At 40.2% G+C, this 27,882-nt stretch overlaps 1 protein-coding gene across 1 annotated transcript in view; it reads left to right on the top strand.

The window, feature by feature from the left end:
* The window catches only part of SCPEP1 (serine carboxypeptidase 1), a 31,879-nt gene extending 4,723 nt beyond the window's left edge, over nt 1-27,156 (top strand). The window contains exons 2-13 of the mRNA XM_044005508.1: nt 911-1,059; nt 3,231-3,320; nt 5,421-5,576; nt 5,897-5,971; nt 9,230-9,302; nt 13,287-13,324; nt 16,294-16,422; nt 16,536-16,629; nt 17,926-18,039; nt 21,045-21,182; nt 22,454-22,617; nt 25,222-27,156. Coding sequence (XP_043861443.1) covers nt 911-1,059; nt 3,231-3,320; nt 5,421-5,576; nt 5,897-5,971; nt 9,230-9,302; nt 13,287-13,324; nt 16,294-16,422; nt 16,536-16,629; nt 17,926-18,039; nt 21,045-21,182; nt 22,454-22,617; nt 25,222-25,287 — 1,286 coding nt within the window. The 3' untranslated portion in view covers nt 25,288-27,156. The remainder of the gene's footprint in view (nt 1-910; nt 1,060-3,230; nt 3,321-5,420; nt 5,577-5,896; nt 5,972-9,229; nt 9,303-13,286; nt 13,325-16,293; nt 16,423-16,535; nt 16,630-17,925; nt 18,040-21,044; nt 21,183-22,453; nt 22,618-25,221) is intronic.
* The last annotated feature ends 726 nt before the right edge of the window (nt 27,157-27,882 follow it).

The following is a 27,882-nucleotide window of genomic DNA, read 5'->3' as shown; positions in this document are numbered from 1 at the left end:
AAGTCATTTAACCTTCATTGCCCTGCCAAAAAAACAGCAACAACAACAACAACAAAAAACTAGTATGATCCAGGAAGTTGGCTGGCCATAATAGTAAGATGCCACCTGTCAGTTTGGGGTGGGGGTTTTATTTTGGTGGTTGTTGGTTTTATTTTATTCTTTTGGACTTGACCTTTGATTTAATTGGTATGAGAAAGTCCTCTTAGGGAAACTGTTCCAATTCAAATCAGCATCCCTGTTGCCTTGGTGGGGCAATTGGGTGGCACAATGTATGGAGCACTGGGCCTGGAATCAGAAAGACCTGAATTCAAGTCCAGCCTCTGATACTTACTAGCTGTGGGATCCTGAGAAAGTCAGTTAACCCTGTTTGGCTCAGATCCTCATGGGTAAAATAAGCTGGAGAAGGAAATGGCAAACCACTCCAGTATTTTTGTCAAGAAAACCCCAAATGGGGTCACAAAGAGTTGGACATGATTGAAATGACTGAACAAAAAAACTGCCTTACAGAGCATATCTCTAGAACTCCAAGGTTAAATCACTTGCCCACGGTCACATCGTCAAGAGGCAGAGCTTGAACCAATCTTCCTAACCTAAAGGCTAGTTCTTTGCTTCAAATAGCTGCCTTTTATGTATATGGAAGAAGGAGAAGAAGCCGCTACTACCACAATGACTGCCACCTGTACTCTGTGTGTGTGTGTGTGTGTGTGTGTGTGTGTGTGTGTGTGTGTGTGTGTGTGTGTGTGTAAGGGTTAGATAAAAAGTGTGAAATTTGAAATAAATCACCCCCAAGCAAGTATAGCCAATTTCTTTTATTTGGGCACCATTCAATAAATGAATGAATGATGAATGAATGAATGAATAAATGAATGAATAGGTAGGTAAATATAACTTCCTTTTTTTTTTTTTAAAGGTATTGCTCCAGCTCAGCCAGTAGAGGAAGGCAAGGAAGCCTGGGATTATGTCACTGTCCGGAGTAATGCATCCATGTTCTGGTGGCTCTACTATGCCAACAACTCCTGCAAAAACTTCACAGAACTGCCTCTGATCATGTGGCTTCAGGTAAGAAGGCCCACACAGCTCTCCTAAAGGTGATCTCAAGCCTTTTTCCCTCGTCAATTCTCTGGCTCTTGAAAGGAATAAGGCCACTGCCCAGATGCTTTGGTATCCAGAATAAGAACAGAGGAGCCTCAACAATGGATGGGCAGTTCTTCATTTCATAGGACACAGGCAGCAGCCAACTGGGGTTCTAGTAGTTGTGGTTTCAGTTCTTTGTCAGCAGGTTATGGCAGAAGCTGTGGCCAACTTAAGCAGAGGCTATGTGCAAAGGATGAATACTAGTCCCAGACCTTGTGAGTTCTTAATTTTTATTTTTAAAGAACTTGTTTAAGAACTGTCTTCTGAGGCTTCTGTTGAAAGGTTTTTGTTTTTGTTTAATTGCCCTGGCAATTTATTTGCTGTGTGTTCCCTTTCTGTCATCCACCCGAAAAATGTCTTCTCCCCGCTCCTATCCAGTGGCAGCGTGTTCTTTTGTGGGGAGCAGAGGTAAAACTAACTGCATCCTAGGGCTAAAGAGCAACTGAAAGCCAGGGCACCAATGGTCTACAAATGTTTGCAGGCTGTCTTAATAATTAATAAGTTGATAATAGCACCGAGCTCTTCTCTATTGCCCCAGAGAACTGAAACTAGGAATAAATCTTGTCGAAACAGGAGTTATTTGAGTTAAATATGCAGAAGAACTTTCCCATAAAGATGATTTGAAGCTTTAGAATAGCCTCCAAAGGGAGGTTATGACATCTCTTCCATGGAAGTCTCTAAGAACAGACCACACAGCCTTGGAGACTTGGACATAGGGGACTGGCCCATGGGATAATCCTTTAAAGTCCTATCTAGTTCGGGGATTCTATAATGCTCTAATAGTGTTTATCATCACTGAGATGCTAGTTTCTGTTAGGAATCTTTTACACAGTTTAGAGTCACTCTACAACAGGCATCTGAGTGGAGTGTCAGTGTTCTATTTATCTCTTCCTTCTACCAGGGAGGAGGAGTCAAAAAATGAGTCTGATGTGGTGCATCTGGATGACGGCACTCTTGACAGAAATAGGGAAATTAGGAAGAGGGGGAGCTTTGGGAGGAGAGATGATGAGTTCTTTTCTGGACACATAGAGTTTGAGATGTCTATGAGATATCCAACTGGAAATGTCCAGTAGACCATTCAACCTATTTTATCACAGCAGCCACGTTCTGGGGTCCCCTCTGAAGTTCACAGTCACTTTTGTCTTTAGAAGTATGATGCCAAGGATAGTATAGTAGAAAGAACATTGAGCAATGGGTGAGGAGACCTTTGCTTATAATAACGATGGGACATCCCAGGGCCAGAAATATAGGGTCATATTCCAGCCAGATGCTTATCTGATGGAATGTAATTACGTACCTTCTGACTAAGGGCATTGCTCCTGACTTGACTGTGGGATTTTGGGATAATTACTTAACCTGATAGAGATACAGTTTTCTCCCTTATTAAATGAAGGGTTTAGACTAGTTCATCTCTTAAGATCTTTCTTAGCTCTAAAGACTGTACTCTAAACGCTGTTCATGCAACAACCAAGAGCTAGTCCTGTTTGGAGCCCAGAGCCCTGGGGGACCCCATTCATGAATGAGGTCTTCTCTCCTCTTGAAATACAGTGAGCTTTAGGGTAAAGCCAATGCCCAGATCACCTAGTTGTTTTTAGTGTAATCTGTAATTTTCTTTTTCTTTTTTTTTTTTTTAAGTGAGGCAGTTGGGGTTAAGTGACTTGCCCAAGGTCACACAGCTAGTAAGTGTTAAGTGTCTGAGGCTGGATTTGAACTCAGGTACTCCTGACTCCAGGGCCAGTGCTCTATCCACTGTGCCACCTAGCTGCCCCTGTAATTTTCTTTTTAAAAAATTGATATCTTCATTTCTGAATACATCTTTCTCCACTCCCTTCCCTTGTCAACAAAGAATAAAGAAGAACAGTTCAACAAAACTAGCCAACATGTCAGCTGGGCCTGACAGTACATATTGGGCCTACCTATAGTTCTCTCTTCCCCAGCCTTGCCTAGAAAAAGGAGGAAGGTGTATTTTCTTTGCTCTGGAGCCAAGGCAACTACACAACATTCAGTTTGATTGTTTTCTTCTCTTTGTTTACAATATTATTACATTACTGTATTTTTCATTGATTTATATATTTATTTTATGCTATTTGTTATAGGGGGGTCCAGGAGGTTCCAGTACTGGATTTGGAAACTTTGAGGAAATTGGTCCCCTCGATTCGGATCTGAAACCAAGAAAAACTACCTGGGTACAGTAAGATTCTTGTTAACTGTAGCTGTGATCTGATCTTTTGTTGTTCAGTTTTTCAGTCATATCTAACTCTTTATGGCCCCATCTGGATTTTTTTTCAGCAAAGACACTGGAGTGGTTTCCCATTTCCTTCTCCAGCTCATTTTATAGATGAGAAACTGAAGCAAACACAGTTAAGTGACTTGCCCCAGGGTCACACTGGCAAGTGTCTGAGGCCAGATTTGAACTCAGTAAGATGAGTCTTCCTGACTCCAGGCCCAGCACTCTATCCACTGTGACATTTAAAGTCTAATGTGTGGTCGCCTTGTTTCTACCCCCAGTGTTAGGGGAGAACTAGCTACAGTTTACTTATAAGCTAGAAACGTCAGCACCAGTTTTTGGCATTTATTAAAGAGTAAAGAGAACACATGGAGTACAGAAAGTAAAGCAAGAAAAGCCAATCTCCTTTCCTTTCTCTTTGCCACCAACCTGAAGTCCTGGAATGAAAAGGGCAGAGCCAGGGAGCCAGCCTCACCTCCTACTTCCTGTCCCCCTCCCCCAGAAGGGGAAGTCCTTCAAACTGATTGGTTGAGGGTGGTCTCGTGTTGATGTCTTAGTCCATGGCCTCTGAAAACAACACCCCAAGTGTGGTCTTGATTTAATCAACCGTAAGTAGGTTCTCAGTTCTCAGTCTATCAGTCAGTCTCACCCAATTCATTCAATTCCAAGTTAATCCCATTATTTTCTCACACTACTGGGGCAACTAGGTGGTGCAGTGGATAAAGCACTGGCCCTGGATTCAGGAGGACCTGAGTTCAAATCCAGCCTCAGACACTTGACACTTACTAGCTGTGTGACCCTGGGCAAGTCACTTAACCCTCATTGCCCCCCCCCCCAAAAAAAAACAAAACAATTTTCTCACACCATCTAGCTGCCCATTGATCTGATCTAGTCTTGCCTTATTTTCAGATAAGCAATTGAAATGAAATTCTGAGCATGAAATTTTAAATCCTTGAGACACTGGACTAATTTAAGTCCCAAAGGCAGACCGTGAATTATGTTTATTGTTTATACTTTTATTATAGGACAGCTCCCTGATGGCTAAAGGCAATTCTTTCCCCCTTCTAAATGCTCAATTAGAGGACCATTTTTGCTTTCTTGCCAAGTTTCTCAGCCCTCCCTAGGGGCAGTATGATATGGTAGAAAGAACCCTGTGTAATAGAAAGAATAGTGTAGGTGGGACAGAGTTTTCAGTCCAGCCCTGTTGCTCACCAGGCATGTGATCTTAAGCGTGTACCCACCATTCATTCTGGGCCTCAGCTTTCACAAGTATAATCCACAGGGCTTAGATTTGGGTATCTCTCAGATTTCTGACAGCCTGTCATTCTAAGAATCTTTAGAAATTCTTAGAACATCCTGGCTAGTGTGAGACTGAATTTGAGGAGTGGGAGGCAGAGGGGAGAGAGGGGGAGATAACTGGCTGTGTTATTTTAGTCCTTTCATGTTACCACTGCTTTGAAAGCACTGGTCAAAAATGGCATGGTACAGGAGGAGCCTAGGTGGTGCCGTGGATAAAGCAGTGGCCCTGGATTCAGGAAGACCTGAATGTTCAAATCCAGCCTCAGACACTTGACACTTACTAGCCTGGGCAAGTCACTTAATCCTCACTCCCCCCTCCCCCCATGTCATGGTACAATTTCACATGGGCCTTATCAGACATTTTTGCCACTTGCTATTTGTGTGGCCCTGGGGAAGCCATCCAACCTTTCTGGGCCTTATTTTCCTCCTCTGTAAATTAAAGGGGTTAGAGTTGATGACTTCAGTGTCAGCCTGTGACCCTATGATCTTGGATATTTAAAATGATATAGTTTTGTGAGAAGGAAGAAGGAGAATCCAGGCTGGTGTAGGAGGCATTAATTTCCTTCTCTCCCCAATCTCATCATCCTGCTGTTGCTGGGGAAAAAAAGTCCCAAGATCCTAATATATGGGATCTTCCCCTCAGTGGTGGTCATGAATAAGACTTTTTAGTAGTATACAGACCGCATACTGACTACCTGCTCAGGAAATATTCTGTTTAGTTGGTGGCCTTCACCATTTGTCTTTTCTCTCTGACATACAGCTACAATCAGCCAGCCTTCTGTTTGTGGATAACCCAGTGGGCACTGGATTTAGCTTTGTAAATCAGAGCGATGCATATGCCACAGATCTTGGCATGGTGGCTTCGGACATGCTGGTTCTCCTACAACATTTTTTCAATTCTCGGCCAGAATTCAAGGTAAGAAAAGATTCTGTAATGGTCAAGTCTGATGCTACCAGGAGCAACATTGCCTCCCTGGAAACAAATATGTCTTTCCTCTAAGGTGAATTTTTTAAACTCCCAATCCAGTGACACAGTTTGGGGCCAATTTCTGCAAAGATTAGGATGTCAGTTACTGTTAAAATTGACATTAGTTTGATAGAGTGGCCCTGAACTCTCCACCCTAATCAGGGCTTAGAAGAAACGAAAGCCTACACACAGCATGGAGTAGAATGGACTTGGTTCATTGAAAAGACTGTTGCAATTTTGACTCTTAGGCATTTTTTTTTCTCTTCTAGACTATTCCGTTCTACATTTTCTCAGAATCCTATGGAGGGAAGATGGCTGCTGGGATTTCCCTAGAGCTTTACAAGGTAACAGGGGAGAAGACTTGCCTTTGGTTTCTGGCAGGTGCTTAAGGAGGATTCACTTTCCATACTACTTGGAAACTTGATGTATCTTCATTGAATGGTGGAGAGGCTGGGAACCTGAGCTCTTGCTTCCATTCCACTGTGGTGTTGTAGAGTAAGTCGTTTATCTCTCTGACCCTCAGTTTCCTCATCTGCAGAATGGGGACCCTCTTTATATACCACATCTATAAAGAACACCTCAAGACCTTTGAGCTCTTCTGAAGAAAGGCACTATATAAATTAAACTATTTCATCATTTTGGTATCAGTCAGGCATTCCAGTCCAGTCACTCAAACCAGTATTTGCTAATAGATCTATGCTTTGGATACACATGTTGTCTCCCTCAATAGAAAGGAAGCTCCTGGAGAGTGGAGGCATTTTTTTTCTTTGTATCCCCAGTACTCCGGCACATAGTACGTGCTTACTAAATACTTATCTTACTAAATACTTGTTGGTTGGTTGATTGATTAGGCTAGTTTTTAAAAAACATCTTTTGAAATCAGTCATATAACAAAAAGGAGCCAGAAGTTTATATTTTAAATACTGTCCTTTAAATATGTATATATAGGTCAAAATGACATGATATAAATAATTTTTTAAAATATTATGAACTTGATAGACATCAACAGACATGAGCATTTCCTTGTACCAAGAACAAAAAGAAAAAGAGAAATACATATAAAATTCTAAATCTCCACTACCTACAGTCCATGGAAGTTTTGTTTTTTGTGGGGCAGTGAGGTAATGTGACTTGCCCAGGATCACACAGCTAGTAAGTGTCAAGTGTCTGAGTTCAGATTTGAACTCAGGTCCTCCTGAGTCCAGGGCCTGTGCTCTTTCCACTGTGCCACCTAGCTGCCTTATTTATATATATATATATATATATATTTTTTTTTTTAATTTAATATGGTGGTTCTAATAGTTCTAACCTGCATGTCTCTGTTCCCTTCTGACCTTCCCTCTGCTTTCACAATTCATCACTGTTATGATATTGCTATTACTGTGTAGATTGTTCTCCTGGGTTCTGCTCACCTCACTTTAAATCAATTCATATAGGTCTTCCCAGGTTTTTCTGAAATCATTCTGTTCCTTACTTAAAACACAAAAGTATTCCATCACAATTATATGCCACAAATAGCCATTCCCCAACTGATGGACATTCTTCTTCTCTCTAATCATAGTTGTGAAAGGTATGTTCTTCCCTACTCCTTAATTTGTTTAAGATATAACTTCATGTATGTAGGTCACTTACTCATTTAGAATAATAATAGTAGATAGTGGGAGATGTTGATCCAAACCTAATTTCTTTAAAAGAAAATTTTTTTTAATTTAACTTAAATTTTTTTGTTACATTTTAAAATTCCAAACTATTTCCCCCCTTCCTCACTCTGCACTAGGGAAGGCCACTATCTATATACATATATATGTACCATACTGTGGATACTTCTGTTTGTCAGTTCTTTCTCTGGAGGTGGATAGTGTTATCCTTCGTAGGTCCTTTGTATTTGATTGGAGTATTTATATTCTACAAAATCACTTAGTTGTTCACAGTTATTCTTTAAACAACATTGCTGTTGCTGTAGGCAATGTTTTCTTGGTTCTGCTCATTTCACTCATCGTTATTTCATGCAAGTCTTCCCATGTTTTTCCTAAAGTCAACCAGCTCATCATTTCTTACAACACAGTACTGTTCTATCATACTAAGCCTAATTTCTATCAAACTGCTTTCTATACTCTTTACTTCAGTAGTTGGGGTTTTCTAATGTATTGAACACTATCCTCCTATCTAAATGCCATAGTTTCTAAGTCTGGTATGCCTAAGCTGTTCTACAAATCAACTTTTCTATTCTTAGCTGAGATCCAATAGTTTTGATGATTACTGCTTTGTACTCACATTAGAGATCTGGTACTGCTAAGCTCCCCATCCCACTTTTTTTTTTATTACTTCCCTCCAAGTTCTTGGCCTTTTATTTCTCAGATGAATTTTGTGACTATTCTTTTCTAGTTTAATAAAATAATCCTTTAGCAATTTGATAGGTATGCCATTGAATCTGTAAATTGATTTAGATAATATTGTATCGACAGCCTAACCAAGAGCAGTTAATATCACTGTATTTATTTTGGTTTGTCTATCTCTGTAGAGAGTGCTTTGTAGCTGTATTCATACAGTTCCTGTGGATATCTTGGTAGCTATAGTCAGTTTTTTATGAATGGGATTTCTTCCTCTGTCTTTCCTGCTTGCTTTTGTTGGTAGAGCCAAGTTTGTTAGCATATGTTTCTAATTCTTTGGGGAGCTCATTCAACTTAGTAGTATTCTCAGAAGTTTCAGCAGTTACTTAGAAGTTGCTGTTTGCCAATAACTGTGCACAGGCATCACATGTGAATGCTCACACAAAAGACTGTGTTCCATGATGCAGGGTCAGCTAATCTGCTCTGTACTCACAGCCCAAAGGAAACTGAGACCTTACACCAGAGACTCATTTCATCTTTCTCATTTGCCTATAGTTAGCATAAGGACAGGCCTGATCAAACTCGTTTTTGTGTGATGGAGCATACAAAAGTAGCCTTGGCTATCTCTGTTAATAATAATAACTGGCATTAACATAGTACTTTAAGGTTAGTGATGGGTTTTGTAGACATCACAACAACCCTGTAAGGTAGGTGCTCTTATTTTTTTTTTGTTTTACACATGAGGAAACTGAGGTCCAGAGAGGTTAAATGATTTCCCCAGAGTCACAGACCTAGTAGGGCAGCTAGATGGAGCAATAGATAGAGTGCCAGGCCTCAAGTCAAGAAGACTAATCTTCCTGAGTTCAAATGCAGCCTCAACTACTATCTAGCTGTGTGACCCCAGGCAAGTCCCTTAATCCCTTTTGCCTCAATTCCACACCTGTAAAATGAGCTGGGGAAGGAAATGGCAAACTACTCCATTATCTTTACCCAGAAAACTCCAGATGGGGTTATGGAGAATCGGACACAACTGAAATGACTAAACAACAACAGAGCTAGTTAGGGAATTGTGGGTGCAAATCTTGCTTTAGATACTACTGTTTAAATTGTTTAGTCTCTTTATGAGATAAACCTAGTCCATTCCATTCACTTTACAAATGACAAAACTGAGACCCAGAGAGGTTAAGTAGTTTGTCTAGGGTCACACAGAGAGTAGCCCCAATCATGAACCGAGATTTGAACTCTGAGGCTCATATACTTTTCTTTCCTCAGGCTATCCAAAAGGGAAGTATAAATTGCAACTTCGCAGGCGTTGCCCTGGGTGATTCCTGGATTTCCCCTGCAGGTAAGCCTTCTCTCCTATTTCCCATCCCATAAGCCTGTGGTTGTGTTTCATTCCCATGACTAGCATTATACCCTGATTCTGCAGCCCCTTGGAGATGACAGCAACTTTTAACCCATTGTCCTCCTCCAATATTAAAAAGACTTCTAGAGCTTCACAGGATGCATTAGAATAGAAGTTTCCATTTATTTTCAAAACTGCTGGATAGATGCATGTTACATCAGATGGTCTTTTTTCACCCTCCCAATTTCTTTAGCTTCCTTGTTCTAGCTACAGATAAGTTAGCTGGTTTTATATTTAATTTGAATATTGAAGATTTGGGAGTGTGGTTTCTGGAGTCTGAAGGACATGGATGTTGGCTCAGTGTTTACATATCCCTCCTGTGCGTAAGGCCCTCAGTAAGAAAATATGGTGACTCCATTTAAAAGATAGCTTTATAGTTTCATATAGGGGCATGGCCACACGCTGTATGTTTCTGATGATGGGTCATTCTTGCCATTTCTAAAGTAGGATGAAAATCACATGAAATGAACTATGAGTCACCACTAAGAACTTTTGCTTTTCATTTTTCATTAGGAGCTTTTTCTCTTAGAAAGCAACTAAGCTTCTGTGGCTTTGAAGTCTGCTTAGTACCCAAGGGACTTTCTGCTTGATCATAGAACCTTTGAATAAGAGGAACATCAGGTCATTTTAGTCCATTTGTCCATTTGTAGCCCAGGGAAAGATAGGACTTTCCTCTACACCACTGAACATTTCCAATGATGGGGAATTTACTCTTGCAAGACATTCCATTCTACTACCCAGACAGTTCAAATTGTAGAAAATTCATCCTATTTTGAACCAAAATCTTCCCCCTTTAAGCTTCTACCTGTTTTTCCTAGTTTGGCCTTCTAGGGGGATTAGTTCAGAAACTAATTAGGAGAAGGATTAGAATTTCTTAATCCCTCTTCCTCATGACTGTTCTTCAAATAGTTGAAGATGACTATCACATAGTTTCCTTTTCCCTCCTTCACCCTCCTTTATCTCTCTCCCAAAGTCAACAAACTTGTTGTTTTATCAGGTCCCCCAATAACATGGTCTTCAGCTTCCTGCCTAAAATCTGGCACCTAATATTGAACCCAATATTCCAGATGTGCAGATTATAGCAGAGAATTTTCCCAGGCACTGTCCCTTTAGGTTCATGGAAGGTTCCTTCTGTTTATATAAAATTACGAAAGACAACAAACCCAACAATCTGCAAAGCCAATGCCAATGTGTTTAGTGAGTATTAAACCTGCCCACAGCCTTCCTTAATTAGCTTATTCTCTGAAAGAGTAGCCCTAGAACATGGGGAACAAACAGGATGTAGGCCAAGAATGTGGGATGGGCAAATATTTAAAGCAACCGAAAGACTGGGAAATGGGCAGAGAAGTCACATCCTGCTTGTCAACTACCTTTCTGTAAGGAGATAATTATCTATGATAGTGTTTATTAAATGTGCAATTAAATCTTGCTACTCATCTTTGGAGCATGCACCCCACCTTATCCCCATCTCCTAATCACAGAGAAATCCATGAGTGTCACAAAGAGTAACTCTGAGTTAAGGAGACAGGAAGTTATGAAATAAACATTTCAAAATTCTCTTTAAGAGAGTTGGAACAGCTAGGTGGTGCAGTGGATAAAGCACTGGCCCTGGATTCAGGAGGACTTGGGTTCAAATCTGACCTCAGACACTTGACACCTACTAGGTGTGTGACCCTAGACAAATCACTTAACCCTCATTGCCCTGAAAAAAAAAGAGAGAGTGTATAAGTTGGGCAAAAACACAAAAAACCCAAACAAAAATAAACAAAGAAAAAAAGAGTGTAAGTTGGGGTAGCTTGGGACAGTGCATCCTGGAAGCAGCGCTACATGTTAAGGAGTTAAAAGCCAAGAAATAGGCAGGCAAAATAAGTAGGCAGAGAAAGCAGCAGACCATCAAAATTTTCTTTGGTGGCAAGGTAGATTAAAATACACCCTCAGAAGAAGATAACAAAATCAAAGCTCCTACATACAAAGCTTCCAAGAAAAAAATGAATTGGTCTCAGGCCAAGGAAGTGTTCAAAAAGGACTTTGTAGATAAAGTAAGAGAGGCAGAGGGAAAAGTAAGGGAGGTAGAGGAAAAAATGGAAATGGAAATGAGAATGATGCAGGAGGGTCATGAAAAAAAGTCAACAGCTTGAAAAGCCAAATTGGCCGAATGGAAAAGGAGGTACATAAACTCACTGAAGAAAATCATTGCTTAAGAAAAAAGAAAGAAAGAAAGAAAGAAAATCATTGCTTAAGAATTAGGATAGAACAAATCAAGACACAGTAAAGAAAAATCCAAATGAATAAAAAAATAGAGGGCAATATGAAATATCTCTGTGGAAAAACAGCTGACCTGGAAAATAGATCCAGGAGAGATCATTTGAAAATCATTGGACTACCTGAAAACCATGATCAAGGAAAAGACTTAGACATCATCTTCCAGGAAATTGTCAGGGAAAATTGCCCTGATATTCTAGAAGCAGAAGGTAAAATCGAAATTGAAAGAGTCTATCAATCACCTCCAGAAAGAGATCTCGAAAGGTAAACTTCCAGGAATATCATAGCCAAACTCCGGAGACCCCAGGTCAAGGAGAAAATATTTCAAGCAGCTAGAAAAAAGGAATTCAAATACTATGGAGCCATAGTCAGGATGAAACAAGATCTAGCAGCTTCTACATTAAAGGACTGGAGGGCATGGAATATGATATTCTGGAGGGCAAAGGAACTGGGACTACAACCAAAAATCACCTACCCAGGAAAACAGTATAATCCTTCATGGGAAAAAATGGGACTTCAGTGACAAGGACTTTCAGGCATTTGTGATGAAAAGACCTGAACTGCATAGAAAATTTTACTTTCAAATATAAGACCCTAGAGAAGCATAAGAAGGTAAACAGGAAAAAGAAGTCATGAGGGATATTAAAAGGTTAAACTGTTTACATTCCTACATGGGAAGATAATACTTCTAATTCATAAGAACTTTCTCAGTATTAGGGCAGCTGAAAGGAATATACTTAGAGGGCACAGGTGTGAATTGAATATGAAGGGATGATATCTGTAAAGCATTTATTTTTGGTTTATCCTTTTTTTTGTGTGGGGCAGGCAGGGTGGGGTGGCTTATGTCTGGAGCTGGATTTGAGCTTGGGGCTTCCTGGGTCCAGGGCTGGTGCTTTGTCTACTGTGTCATCTAGGTGACCCATGATGATGTCTTTAAAATAAAGTTAAGGGGTAAGAGGAATGCACTGGAAGAAAGGGAAAGGAGAAGTAGAATGTGGTAAAGTAGCTCACATAAAAGAAACAAGAAAAAGCTTATGGAGTGGAGGGGAAAAGGGGGAAGTGGTGGGGAAGTGAGTGAGCCTTACTCATCAGAATTGGCTCAAAGAGGGAATAATGTACACACTCAAGTGGGTATAGTAATGTATTTTGCCCTGAGGGAAAGTGGGAGGGGAAGGGGATAAGGGGGGAGAAGTGAAGGAAGATTGGGGGAGGGAGCAGTAAAAAAGTGAAATACTTTTGAGGAGGGATAGGGTGAAAGAAGATAGAAAATAGAGTAAATATCAAGTAAATATCTATCACAATAGTAATTGTGAAAGAAATGATGAGCAGGATGCTATCAGAAGGACATATGAAAAATGCAAACCATCAATAGAAAAAAGAGTATAAGTTGGGAAACAAAGAAAAAAGAGATGGGGTAGCTAGGTGATGCAGTAGATAAAGCACTAGCCCTGGATTCAGGAGGACCTGAGTTCAATTCCGGCCTCAGACACTTGATACTTACTAGCTGTGTGACCCTGGGCAAGTCACTTAACCCCCATTTCCCTGCCCACCCCCACCCCCCCATAAAAAAAGAGGAGCATAAGTTGGGTTTTGCTTTTCTCTCAAAAACAAAGCTTCAACAAGCTTGTTTTATTCATTCTGGATATATGTGATTCTCTTTAGATTCTGTGCTTTCTTGGGGACCTTATCTATATAGCATGGTAAGTGTTACTTCTTTTATTCCCATAATTATATCCATCAACTAAATTCCTTCAATTGGAAATATTAAAATCTGGAATTGTGTTTATATTGGATTATCTTTGAATTGCCATTTCTTTTTATCAACCCGACACTAGTTTATTTAATTATCCTTAGGGGCTAAAAGAGATTGGTGATTTTTTTTTTTAAATGAACAACCAAAAAAATAAAATAAAAACAAAAAACAGACAAAATAAACAACCAGCCTCCAGAACATGACTAAATAAATCACATTTATCATTTTGCCCAGCATATGAACCACTTGACTGAAGGCAGCTGTCATCAGTTAAATATAATTAAGCTGGGGGCAGCTAGGTGGCACAGTGGATAGAGCACCAGCCCTGGATTCAGGATGACCTGAGTTCAAATCTGGTCTCAGACACTTGACACTTACTACACTTACTAGCTGTGTGACCCTGGGCAAGTCACTTAACCCTCATTGCCCTGCAAAAATAAATGAATAAATACAATTAAGCTATTTTGCATTGAAATCCTTCCCTTAAGAGATTTTTTTAATTGATGCTCTTTGTTTTTTATATCATAGTTATATCTGGGTAGAGGCCCTTCCCGTTCCTCTCCTCCACTACCACCACCACCACCACCACCACATTAAAACCTCCCTAGTACCAAAGAAGAAACTGTTAAGCAAAAACAACCAATACACTGAACACTCCCAATGACAATGTCATTTAAGTCTTCTCTAAATATCCTCCTACTCCTTCAGTGAGGAAGGGAACGTGTCACATGATCAATATGTCAGGACCAAGATTGCTCATTATAATTACTAAAGTTCCATTATATTTTAGTGTTTGTCTCATTTAAATTATTTTAGTCATTGTGAAAGTAGGGGCAGCTACGTGGCGCAGTGGATAGAGAACTGGCCCTGGATTCAGGATGACCTGAGTTCAAATCCGGCCTCAGACACTTGATACTTACTACACTTACTAGCTGTGTGACCCTGGGCAAGTCACTTAACCCTCATTGCCCTGCAAAAATAAATGAATAAATACAATTAAGCTATTTTGCATTGAAATCCTTCCCTTAAGAGATTTTTTTAATTGATGCTCTTTGTTTTTTATGTCATAGTTATATCTGGGTAGAGGCCCTTCCTGTTCCTCTCCTCCACTACCACCACCACCACCACCACCACATTAAAACCTCCCTAGTACCAAAGAAGAAACTGTTAAGCAAAAACAACCAATACACTGAACACTCCCAATGACAATGTCATTTAAGTCTTCTCTAAATATCCTCCTACTCCTTCAGTGAGGAAGGGAACGTGTTACATGATCAATATGTCAGGACCAAGATTGCTCATTATAATTACTAAAGTTCCATTATATTTTAGTGTTTGTCTCATTTAAATTATTTTAGTCATTGTGAAAGTAGGGGCAGCTACGTGGCGCAGTGGATAGAGAACTGGCCCTGGAGTCAGGAGGACCTGAGTTCAAATCTGGCCTCAGGCACTGTACTAGCTATGTGACCCTAGGCAAGTCACTTAACCCCAATTGCCTCACAAAAAAAAAAAAGTATACTTGATTCTTCTACTGTTCTTCTGTATTAGGTCATCAAAGTATGCCTGTGTCTCTGAATTCTTGAATTTCATCATTTCTCATGGCATGATAATATTGTATTACCTTTATATGCCACAATTCATTTGGTCATTTTCTAATCATCAGGTATTCACTTTGTGTCCAGTTCTTTGCCACCATAGAAAAATGTTATAAATATTTTGGTATATTTGGTATCTGTATTTACAGTGCTTATCACAGTGCCTGGAAAGAAGCAGATACTTAATAAATTGCTTGTTGAGTAAGTCTTGTAAGTAAGTCTTTGACTTAGGGTATGTGAAGTGTTAAGGGCTAAAATTCTAGCTAGTATGTCTAAAATATCCAATGGGTGGTCGCCAATAAATTATAAGCTTTAGCAAGAGTTAGACTTTTAAGCATTTATTAAGGAGAATAAGAATTTGGTAAAGAGAGAAAGGCCTAGATTCCTATCTATTAAAGGGAGAGCGCACTTCTCCCTCCCTTCTCCACCAGCATCCTCAGGAAAGAGTGCGAGACAGAGTGCTAGTCTCTTCCTTCTTCCTCCCACTAGCCAATGTCATTTTCTGACGCCAAAGAAAAGATTCCTGGTCTTGCCCTCAAAGACCTTCGTTTCATGGGCAGAACTCTTCTACAGTAAGTCTCCAGCAGGTGGCGTCATTCCAATCATTACAGAAGTGAAAGCTCACAATTGTTTTAAATCACATTTCTCTTGTTAAGTGAATCATTGGCCTCAGACACTTGATACTTACTAGCCGTGTGACCCTGGGCAAGTCACTTAGCCCTCATCGCCCTGGGAAAAAAAACACACAAAAATATGTGAATCAAAGCTTTTTTTGTGTCATCATTTGACTTGAATTTCTTCTTTTGGAGACTGTTTAATTCATAGCCTTGGTGTACTTATTCACTGGGAATGACTGAGCCTTAATATTTGTATCACTTTCTTTTGTATCTTGGATGCCAGACTCTTATCAGTGACATTTGATGTGAAGATTTCTTCCCACTTGACAGTTTCTCCTTCTTTCTGCTGCATTGATTTAATATATGCAAATCTCTTTTAATCAAAATTGTCTTTTTATTTTTTGTGATCTCTTCTATTACTTGATTGGTAAAAAATTCTACCCCTAACCACAGATCTTAATGATACTTTTTTCTATTCTCTATTATTTTTGTAATATAACATTTTATATTTAGGTATCTTCACTCCCACCCCCCCACCCCAATTTTTTTTTCAGGCAATTGCTTGATATTTATTTTTCACACTTTTATTTTACTATGGTGAATAAAATTTTTTGTGAGACCAACAGGATCCTCATCGCCAGAACATAACCATGCTTAGCCTTTTAAATTAACAGTGTTCTTTTTCCTCTCTGTTTGCATTCTAGTCTCTTCTGGATGACCAGAGTCTAACAGAACTGACAAAAATTGGAGAGAAAATTCTCAGTGCTATGAATATGGGACTCTATGAATGGGCTACCCAGCTGTGGGCAGATGCAGAAGTGCTGGTGGAGCAGGTGAGAAGTCTGTTCAGGGATAAAGTCAGCCATCAGACCCACAGGTTCAGGATGTAAAGAAAAAATTGTGTGACAAGCAAGTAAGAACCACACAACTTTTAATTTAATTTCAGAATACAGATGAAGTGAACTTTTACAACATTTTAAATAAAAATCCCCCTGAGTCTTCAATGAAGATGAGCCTAGAATTTACCCAGCATCATCTAGGTGAGTGGGGCCTGGTGACCTCAGGGCATACATACCCTGGGAAACTAGTCAGGGACCATTTTTGCCTTTCTTTGTGTACCCAGCTTATACCTGGCATACAGTAAGTGCTTAGTAACTGTTTGTTGATTGACTGACTGATGTCATAATCTTATGAGAGGAAATAGGCTTGGAAAATTCTTGTCTGCTTTGCCCTTCATCTAGTTCAAATGCCTCATTGATGCATAATTTCCAAGCTGAAAGTCTTTTTTAACTGACTTCTCACCTCTTTGCACATTATTGACTTTGTAGGTCAGCTGTTTTTGTTATTATCTCTCTTTGCTTCTGTTTGTATCCCCCATGCTTAACACTGTGCCTGACACATACTAAGTACTTAATAAATGCCCCCTGACTTGATTTCTCATATAAGAAAGACTGTAGCCTCCCTTACCCCAGGAAGTCTGCATCCATAACTGACCAGTAGGGAGCTCCCAAGCCCAGGATTCAGCTATATACTGAATAGAATCTGATCTCATAGTTTTTCCATTGCATTTCATTCCATGCTAGTCTATTGGTACAAGCAGGCCACACACAGCCTTCTGTAGTGCTCAGGGTCTCACGTCATACCCTCTTTCCCCAGCTCAAGTTCTAAATACACTGTCAGGGCTCTAAAGCTCTGAACAGACCCTTGTACCTGCTAACTTAGACTTTTGCCAGAGCATCTTTCCTACTGACCCTCTAATCTTATGGGAATACACACACAGGCAGAATCTTCCCACTACAACTGCTGAGATTCTTTCTCAAATCCCAGTCAACACATACCAGCCTCCAGGCTGCTTTCTGATGCTACTATCCCCAGGGACTGCAAATCTCAGCTCTCCGCTCTTCTCTCAAACACTTCTCATCAGTGCCCCTCAACAGGTGTGGCTACCTCTCTTTTCCCTCCTCACCCCACAGCATCCCTATTGCTAACCTTGATTCTCTTAGAGTTTGAAAACAAAGAAATGGAGTGCACCTTTCAAAAGTAACACACCATCTCCACTTTCAACTTGTATTTCTTTGTAGGTCAGCCAAGATTATCCTTTCCTATCTTCCAACTAAAACACTCCCTTTACAAGCCTAAATCCTGCTACCCAAACTCTAACCCTACCACATCAGTGTCCTTGAAGCTACAAGACTTTTTATTGATGTTTGTAACTTGATCTTTCAAGTAGTTTCACCTTGGAGTCTTTGTGAAAAAGCGGGTGTCATGCAAATTTTTTTTTTCCTTTTGGATTCATTTTCAGTCCAGTGACTCAATGCAGACTTGTTTTGTTTCAGATCGACTTTATCACCACCATGTGAGAAATCTACACCAGGATAAGTTAAGTGTACTCATGAATGGACCCATCAGAAAGAAGCTCAAAATCATTCCAGATTACATCACCTGGGGAAGTATGTGTTAATATTATTAGCTTCTGTTTGTAGAGGATTTTGGAGGTGACAGTTCACGTTTATGTTTATAAACTTTAAGGTTTACAGTATACTTTTCTTCCATATTTTATCAGTGCCTATTATTTAATTCCCAGTATCCTATCCCCACTTTGAACCTACTTTTGTAACAAAGCAATAAGCAGAAAAGGCTGAGAAAGTATATAATATTCCCGCACCCATAGGTTCCCTACCTCCACCAAGAAAAAGGATATATGTGTTCTTCATTCTCTAAAACCAAGATTGATTTCTACTTGAATTCAGCAGGCTTTTTTTTTTTTAAAGTGAAGCAATTGGGGTTAAGTGACTTGCCCAGGGTCACACAGCTAGTAAATGTTAAGTGTCTGAGGCCAGATTTGAACTCAGCTACTCTTGACTCCAGGGCCACTGCTCTATCCACTGTGCCATCTAGCTGCCCCAGCAGGCTTTTAATGTCATTTTTTTTTCATTATTGTATTGATTGTTTATGTTGTTTTTATGGTTCTGCTCTCCTTTCTTCATACAAGTCTTTGTACATATCTCTGAATTCCTCATATTATTTCTTACAGCACAATAATATTCCATTACATTCATATGCTACAATTCATTCAGTCATCCCCCAGTTTGTGGGCATTCACTTAGTTTCCAGTGTATTTGCTAACATAAAGGATGCTATTATGCATCATTTTTTCCATATGCCTTTCTTTCTGTAATTGTCCTTAGAGTTTATGCCTCTAGTGGGAATTCTAGGGCAAAGGGTAGGAACAATTTCATCATTTTTCTTGTGTAATTCCACATTTTTTTCCCCCTAAAATGGTTGGATCAGTTTGTTGCTGTACCAACAGTGTATCAGAATGCCTTTTTCAAAACTCATCCAACATGGACTGAGTCTGTTTTTTATCATATTTACTAATTTATGGGGTATAAGGTAAAACCTCAGAGTTCTTTTAATGTCCCTTTCTCTTATTAGTGCCTTGGAGCATTTTTTCTTATAATTGCTCATCATTTGCGTTTTTTTTTCTGTAAATTCTTTGTTCAAATCTTTTGACTACTTTTTTTTTTTTTTGGTGAGGCACTTGGGGTTAAGTGACTTGCCCAGGGTCACACAGCTAGTAAGTATCAAGTGTCTGAGGTCGGATTTGAACTCAGGTCCTCCTGATTCCAGGGCTGGTGCTCTATCCACTGCGCCACCTAGCTGCCCCCTTGACTACTTATTTATCAGGGTCTTCATCTTATATTTGTGTCAGTTGTCTATATATCTTGGATAACAGACTTCCCTTCCAAACACAGCACAGTGCCTGGCACAGAGTCGGCATTTAATAAATGCTTATCGACTTCTTATCCTAGGTACATTGATTTTGTTCATGCAGAAGCATTGTAATTTTATGCAAGCAAAATTGTCTATTTTATCTCTTTTTTTTTTTTATATATTTTTTTAATTTTTTTTTTGTGGGACAATGAGGGTTAAATGACTTGCCCAAGGTCACACAACTAGTAAGTGTCAAGTGTGTGAGGCCAGATTTGAACTCAGGTCCTCCTGAATCTAAGGCTGGTGCTTTATCCACTGCGCCACCTAGCTGCCCCTATTTTATCTCTTATGACTTACTGTTTGGCTATTGCCATTGATGTGAAAGATTCTTCCTTTTCTCCCTTTTTTATTATGTGATCTTTTGTATTTAGGTCAGGTAGCTACTTGGAGCTGATTGTGATATATAGGGTAAATGTTGAGCTAAGTGTAATTTTTCTGCTAAATTGCTTTCATGTTTGCCAGCAGTCCTTGTTATAATCCTTTGCCTAGTCATTTGTGTTTTTGGGCTTATCAAACACACTGCTTCTTCTCCCTCCTCCTTCTCCTCCTCTTTTTAACACCTTTGTGACATAGGTGTGTAGCTATCTCCTTGTAAAGCCTTAAACAGGGCTGATAATAATGATGGTGTGCATATGTATGTATAGTGCTTTGTTTAAAATAAGAAAATTTTTTTAAAAGTGCTTTCTTCTGTCAGCTCATTTGTTATCCCCTCGAACCTGTAAGGAATTGTCTCTGTTCTACAAGTGCTGTAACCTAGGTCCAGAGGACATAAATGACTTGCCCAAGGTCACACAGCTAGTGCAAAGCCAGGACTTCTCAATCCCTGGTCAAGTCTCTTTCTTTTAGGCCACTTTGCCTCAGGAGCCCATCATTGTGCCTTTCTCTGCCTCTTTTTTAAGGAGACGCTATGGTTGAAGCTATATGAATTGGCTTAACTTACTAAGGTTTTCTAGTGGCTAGCACAAAATGATTTATGGAGACCTAGAGGCCTCTGGTTTCTTAGTCTCTGTCCAAGGTCTAGTTTCTCTATATAGTAAGATAGAATGAAATCTGCCAAGTCATTACCAGACATTTGGATGAAACAGGGTAGTGGTTCTTTTTATACTTTTTATACTTGCCTATCCTTCCTTCTGTCCTTGGTTATCACAGGATTAGGTTGTGTTATGCATGCCAGAAACCATGCCCTGATAACATAACCTTTTTATTCTAGAACTCTTATCCTGAGGCTCAGCTGGTGAACTCTCCCACTGCCCACTATTTCAGCCTGCTCTCAGCCATGAGTCCCTGCCACCTTCTTGTATCATACCCCTTCCAGTTCTGCAGCCATAATGAAATCAGTACTGGAAAATGTGTGATCTACTTCCCAATGGCTTTATTCACCAACCTAGTAACTTTCCAAACTAAAATACTCCTCTCCAGCTACCATTTTCTTATAAGTATTGTCTCTGTCTATTAGAATGTAAACTCTTTGAGGACAGGATGATTTTTTGGTATCCCCAACCTTCATCCCAGTGTATACATGAGAAGCATTTAATCAACACTTATTCATTTATTGAGTCAGGACCATATTAACCAAGAACAAGTAAATTAGATACAGAAACTACTGTGTCATGTATCCAATGACTCTTTTTATTCTTATTAACTCAAGCCTAATCCATTTTTCTTCTTTCTACATATGCAGAACAGTCAAATTTAGTTTTCAAGATGATGGAGAAGGACTTCATGAAGCCTGTGATTAACATCGTAGATGAACTGCTGGATGCTGGCATCAATGTCATAATTTACAACGGGCAATTAGACCTCATAGTGGACACCGTGGGTAGGGAAAATTGAGGAGGATGGAGAAGGGGAGACGAATCTCATAGTGGACACTTTGGGTGGGAATGGTTGGGGAGGATAGAGAGGGAGATATGATAACTTAGAGAGAGTTTCAGGAATTGATCTTAAAATAAACAGACAATGAAAATTCACAGACTAGGCAAGTGGAATTGATGATATTAAGTTTGTTGGGAAGTTGGTTATCTTTTTGCTATTGGGTCTTGCCTGCCATTCAGCTTTCAAACCTTGTGACAAAGGAGTAGGAATACTTTGTCTCTACTCCCTTCCTCTCCCCTACAGCCTTTCAACTCAGAGAGCATTTATTAAGCAACTACCATGTACCAAACACCATGCTAAGCCTTGGGGGTGCAAAGGAAGGCAAAAACAGTCACTGTTGTCAAGAAGCTCACATCTTAATGGGGGAGAAGGTGACTAGGAAAGGCTTCTTGCTGAAGGTGGCATTCGAGATGACACTTGATGGAAATCAGGGAAGCCCAGAGGAGAGAGAGCATGTCAGGCCAGGGGAACATTCAGTGAAAATGCACAAAGTTGGGAGATGGCGTCTCTCGTTCAAAGAACAGGAAGGAGGCCAGGGTAACTAAGGTGTATAGTAGAAGGGAGCCAAGTGTGAGAAGCCTAGAAAGGTAGGAAGAAGGCAGGTTATGAAGGGCTTTAAAAAACATATGTATTTTTACATATGATCTTGGAGACGCTGAAGTTGAATGAGTGTGTATGTGTGGGTGCAATAGATATGGTCAAACCTATGCTTTAAGATAGTCACTTTTGTAGCTGAATGGAGGATGATGACTGGGGTGGGGAAAAAAAAGAGAAAAGGCAGGAAGTGTCAGGATGGATAGTGCCTCGCTTCCACTCCTACCTTTGGAGGCCAATGTCACTGGATAATAGAGACGAAAAAGGTGGAAGGAGACTGGAAAGGTAGGAGGGGGCCAGGTGCCCACTTCAGATTTGAGAAGTGCCCAGCAAACTACTGTCATCATTCCACATAGCTGCTCTTTGTCTATGGGGGCCAGCTGGCTTCTTACCAGTACAGTTAGGGGAGTCTCTTCATGCTGTATCAGGTTGGTAGAGATATTTGACTCAGCAATTACATGGAAAAATGGAAACTTGTGCTTCTCTGCAGTGCAAATAGACCTGGGGGTCCATTTCTATGGGTTATAGCCCTGTCGTAGTCAGTCATTGACAGTAATAGGAGAGAGTCTTGTTGGAGACACCTGATAATGTTAATTTCTTTGTCTTTCTCGTCACTGACAGGTCAGGAGGCATGGTTGCGTAAACTGAAGTGGCCTGAGCTGAGTACTTTTAATCAGATGAAGAGAACGCCTCTCTATGTTAATCCTGAGTCTTATGATACATCTGCTTTCTTTAAGTCCCACAAGAACCTTGCTTTCTTCTGGATTCTCAAGGCCGGTCACATGGTAAGAAATATGCATCTTTTGTTCAAAATTGAAAAGCATGTGACCCCTTGACAGGCATGCGTTGGTATATTAGAGAAACAGAAGACTACAGGAGGAAGCGTCCTAGCCTTGGGCTCGGGAAACATCTGGATTCAAATCTCTCTCCCGACATGTGCTGGCTGAGGGACCACTCTCAGCTTCAGATTTTTCATCTGTAAAAGAGGCATAAATATAACCAATGTACCTATCTTGTGTGAGTGATGTGAGGCTCCAATGAGATAATGTGTGTACAGCATTTAGCAAACCTCCAAATGCTCTATCCAGAGCAACCATGATGGACTGGTCTGTGTGTCTTTCTAGGGCAGCCAGGTGGTGCAGTGGCCTCAGATACTTACTGTGTAACCCTGGTCAAGTCACTTAACCTGTTTGCCTCAGTTTCCTCATCTGTAAAATGAGCTGGAGCAGGAAATGGCAAACCCCTCCAGGATCTTTGCCAAGAAAGCCCCAAATGGGGACACAAAGAACTGGACATGATGAAAAACAACAAAATGTCTCTCTAAACTCTTCAGTGCTAGGACTGGTGCTGATGCTTTTACTGAAATCTCACCCTTAGAGAGGCATCATTCTTGAGGCTAACAAGCTACTAGGTAAATCACCTGGTAGCCATTTTGCACTTATTTTGTATATATCTAAACATGTCTGTGTTATCTCCCCTGATAACATAGAAGCTCCCAGAAGGTTCATCTCAATAGTGTCTGACATGGAGTTGGTATTTAATAAATGCTTGTTTTTTACTTTAAAAAGTGAACAGAGTGGAGTTGAGTAAATTCGGGAAATCAAATGCTTTCCTCTTAACAACTAACTAAAATGTTATTCACTGAGGGAATGGGAGTTTGGGCTGTGTACAAGGAAGGAGGAGGCATTTTGGAGCATAGGGGCACCAGAGAGAAGGAGCTAGCTGGGGTGGAGTAAAGGAGAGTCCCAGGGTCTCAATGTAAGCATTGAGAATGCAGGGATACAGCGATGAATTGGCAACCATTGCTGTAGGAACCAGCAGGGAGTGCAGAAACTGAGCACAATTGATCACCATTGCTGAGGGGACAACCAGATGGCACAAGTCATTCATTATGGGTTCTTTACATGGAAAAGACATTAGATACATGCAGACCATTTAAAAATTTTTCTTTTCCATTCCTTCAATTATTTCTATTGGTTTTTCTTCAGATAATTTCTAGGTTTTCAATGACTCTTTTAAAATAGAACACTAGGGGCAGCTAGGTGGCGTAGTGGATAAAGCACCAGCCCTGGATTCAGGAGGACCTGAGTTCAAAGCTGGCCTCAGACACTTGACACTTACTAGCTGTGTGACCCTGGACAAGTTACTTAACCCCCATTGCCCCGTAAAAAAAAAAAGAACACTGACCCTCCCCTTACACCCCTCAAAGAGTAGGTGTCTCTTTGCCATGTGAAATTTAACTCCTTTGAAAAGTATGCCCCAAGTATGATTTTTGTGGTTAATATCATATTGCTTTATAGCATAACCTATGTAATGTTGCCCTGACCAATTTAATACATTAAAATAAATGCTACCCAGGATGGTTTCAGAAGAATCTGGAGAGACATATAAACTGATGCAAAGCGAATTGAGCAGAGTCAAGAGATCATTGTACCTATGTGCAACTGTGTAACAACAACCTGTGTTACAACTGTGTTAACAGCAAAATTGTACAATGATCAACTGTGATTGACTTAGCTAGTCGCAGCAATACAATGATCCAAGACAAATTCCAAAGGATTTACGTTGAAAAGTGCTGCCTATCCCCAGAGAAATAATTGATGTAGTCTGAATGCAGATTAAAGCATACTTTTAAACTTTGTTTTTCTTGAGGTTTTGTTGTTGTTGTTGTTGGGTTTGTGTATTTGGGTGGGTTTTTTTCTGTTTTTTTTTTTTTTTGTCTGTATCCTCTTTTGCAACACGGCCAATATGGAAGTAGATTTTGCATGACTGTATGTGTACAATTTATATAAAAAGCTTTACCCTTTCAAGGAGGGGGGATGAGAAGGGAGGGAATTTAGAACTAAAAAACAAATGTTAAAAATTAGTTTTATGTGCACTTGAGAAAAAGTAAAATTAAAATATTCTTAAAAATAAAAAACTAAATGCTACTCTAACATTGCAAAGCTCTGACATAAAATTGATCTGATATCTGGAGTTAGGTGGCTAGCAGCAGCCTCCAGAACCTTATTTCACTTAAGCTTGTGTTTTCACGGATATACTTGTGCTTATCCTTTCTTTGTTTCTTCTTTCTGTCTTTCGTCTCCTCCCCTCTCCTCCTCTGCCTGTCCCTCTCCCTCTCCTTTTCCCTTTGCCTGCCTCCCCCCCTTTGTCTCTTACACACACACACAGACACACACACACACAACCATGGTGTTTGGAAAGAGTGCTAGATTTGTATTCACAACTCAGTTAGTCGGGCAATTTAAGTGGTCTCCGAGCTCTCTTCCAGTTCTCTGTCTAAAAGCCTGTGATCTCTTGGACACCACCCCCTAACCCCAAGTCCCCAGTCTGAGCCCAACAATAGCAATGCCATAAACGCTAATATCTGGACTTGTTTTTCTTCTCAGGTTCCATCAGACCAAGGAGAAATGGCCCTGAAAATGATGAGGATGGTGACTGGACAAGAAAGTTGAGATGGAAGCCAACTGGCCTGGCCTCTGTAACTCAGTGCAATGTCAAGGTCATTGACAGTGTCAAGGGCACTTTACTGAGTTAGGTAACAAAATGACCACTGAGGTAGCAGGGGCCTTTCTTTTAGATGTCAAAAAATGGGCTCTTATCTGTGAAGCTTTGAGTCGACATACATATCTTCCTAAATTGAGCCTTTTGCCGTGACTAAAGACCTCCCATGACTACCTTCCTAAAATGCCCTTGGTTTAGGGTTGGGTTGGGGTTTTTTTTTGTTTCTTGTTTTTTGGGGGCCTGTGTGGGAATTACAGGATGCCTAAGACTTTTCATAGACCTATTTTCATCAGGATGAAGTTTCAAGTGTTTTTGTGCTTCTCTTTAATGTAGCCAAACCTAGAATTGTTTTTGGATTTGATATCTTTAATGAATTAAAAGGATCCAGATTTCTTCCATGTTCTTTTTGTCAATAACATGTTCGAAGTCAGCATTTCAGTACTGAACCCTCCTGAGGGTTTTGCCATTAAGTTGACACTTTTAATAAAAATGACTGTTACTGGTTGCTGGCACACACAGACAATCCAACAAGCATTTACTAAGAGCCTGCTATATGCAAAGCACTCTCTAACATTAGCGAATTTCCTGTGTGGACCTGAAGAAGGAGAGCGGCCTCTTAACTTCCTCCTGTCTGTTGAAGAGAGTTTTAATAACCATCACCAGACTGGGATTCAGCCTTTGATGCTACCTCCTGCCTGTCTGCCCTCTGACTGGTCTGCAGTGACATCATTTATCATCTGCGAGTGACCCCCATCAGATCTAACCCTTCATGTCTTGACCTTAAAAATGAAAATGGCTTCCTTGTTTCACTACCTTGGTCTTTGCTTTAACACCAGCCTGTTCTCAGGTTCTCTGGCAGATGTAACTCTGATGTCTTAGTTTATAGTTCAGAGTGGTCACATCATTGAGAGGGACAGGAACTGCAAGCCTGTCCTCTTCCTAGGTAGGACTGCTGCAGTATGGATTAACATGTCCACAACAGACCTCAGTTATCTATCTCCAAACCCGTCTCCTCCTCCAAACTCCATTATCTTTCCAGTCTCCCAGGTTCATAATCTCAGTGTTATCATCAATCCCTTACTTTACCTTGACTTCTAGATCCATTCAATTGCCCAATCTCTTTTTTTCCTACCTCAATAGACTCTGGTATCTGTCTTCTTGCCTACTTCTCTCCAGTCGTGGCTACCATTCTAGTTCAGGTACCTAATCCCTTCTCATCTAGACTATTGAAATGACTTCCTGTTTAGTCTTCCTGCCTCCAATCTTTCCCTACTCCAATTTATCATTGATACAGCTGACAAAGTCATTTTCCCTAAGGCACAGATCTGCTGTGAGTAAACTTCAGTGGCTCCCTATAACTCCTAGCCTCTAGAATCAAATGGAAGCTCAGGTTGATATTTTAAATCCTTTACAATCTGGCCCAATCCTACATTTCTAACCTTTATCACTCATTACTTTCACATACATTATGATTCTGCTAAACTTGCCTCACCCAGGTTTCCATCTCCCATCACCATGCTTTTGCATCAGCTGTCCCTCCTATCTGGAATGTGCTCTGTCCTCTCCTTTGCCTGTTAGAATCCCTAGCTTCCTTCACAGCTCAGTTCCAGCTGCATCTTCCATGTGAAAAGAAGCCTTTCTCGATCCTTCCCACTATTAGTGCCTTTTACCCAATGCTTTATATACATATATGTATACATACATCCCCCTCTCTCTCTCCCCAGCACCTAGCATGTGCTTCATAAATGTTTGTTGACTGTAATTATCTTGTTAAATCACATACTGAAAAAAGAATTCTAATAAAATGAGAAAGCTTTTGAGTCTGCTTAGTCTATTTTACTTGTTTTATCTAAAGTCTGTTGTTCAGTCATTTCTGACTCGTGACCCCATATGGGGTTGTCTTGGCAGAGATCCTGGGGATTTTTGCCATTTCCTTTTCCAACTCATTTTACAGATGAGGAAATGGAGGCAAACAGGTTTAAGTGACTTGCCCAAGGCCACATAGCTAATAAGTATCTGAGGGGGCATTTGAACTCAGGAAGATGAGTCTTCTTGACTCGAGGCCTGGCACTCTATCTACTTTACCACCTAGCTGTTCCTGTCTAAAGTCAGCCTACTGTAATGGTTGCACCAGGGTACCTAGACCCTTTAGAAATCAGGAAATTTTTTCAGATGTATTTATTCATAGTGCTGTTATTTTGTGATTTAATTAGTTTAACGTGAATTAATTAAATATTTATCATGAATATTGTATTTGTGATTCTGACAAAATGAATCTTCACTGAACCCCTGGAGAAATTCAGACAAACCTTCTCAAACAGTTTTTATAGGGCACCCCTCTGGAAATCCCCCACTCAGAATGAGCACATTAGACAACCTCCCAAGGGCATCAGGACATTTCTGTTCGGCCCATACTGTTCCCCTAGTTCCAGAAGCCATGATGCTGTCATCCAGGGTCCAGAAGTGCCTCCCACAGTTGCTCAGTGTTTTTTTCCTTCCATACAGGAAGTCAAAAGTACAAGGACAGCAAAAACATCAATCAGTAA

Source organism: Dromiciops gliroides, chromosome 4 (assembly GCF_019393635.1).
Source record: "Dromiciops gliroides isolate mDroGli1 chromosome 4, mDroGli1.pri, whole genome shotgun sequence".
In the NCBI taxonomy this organism is placed as follows: Eukaryota; Metazoa; Chordata; class Mammalia; order Microbiotheria; family Microbiotheriidae; genus Dromiciops; species Dromiciops gliroides.
The sequence above is the reverse complement of the archived record's forward strand: the minus strand, read 5'-3'. Positions and strand labels throughout refer to the sequence as shown.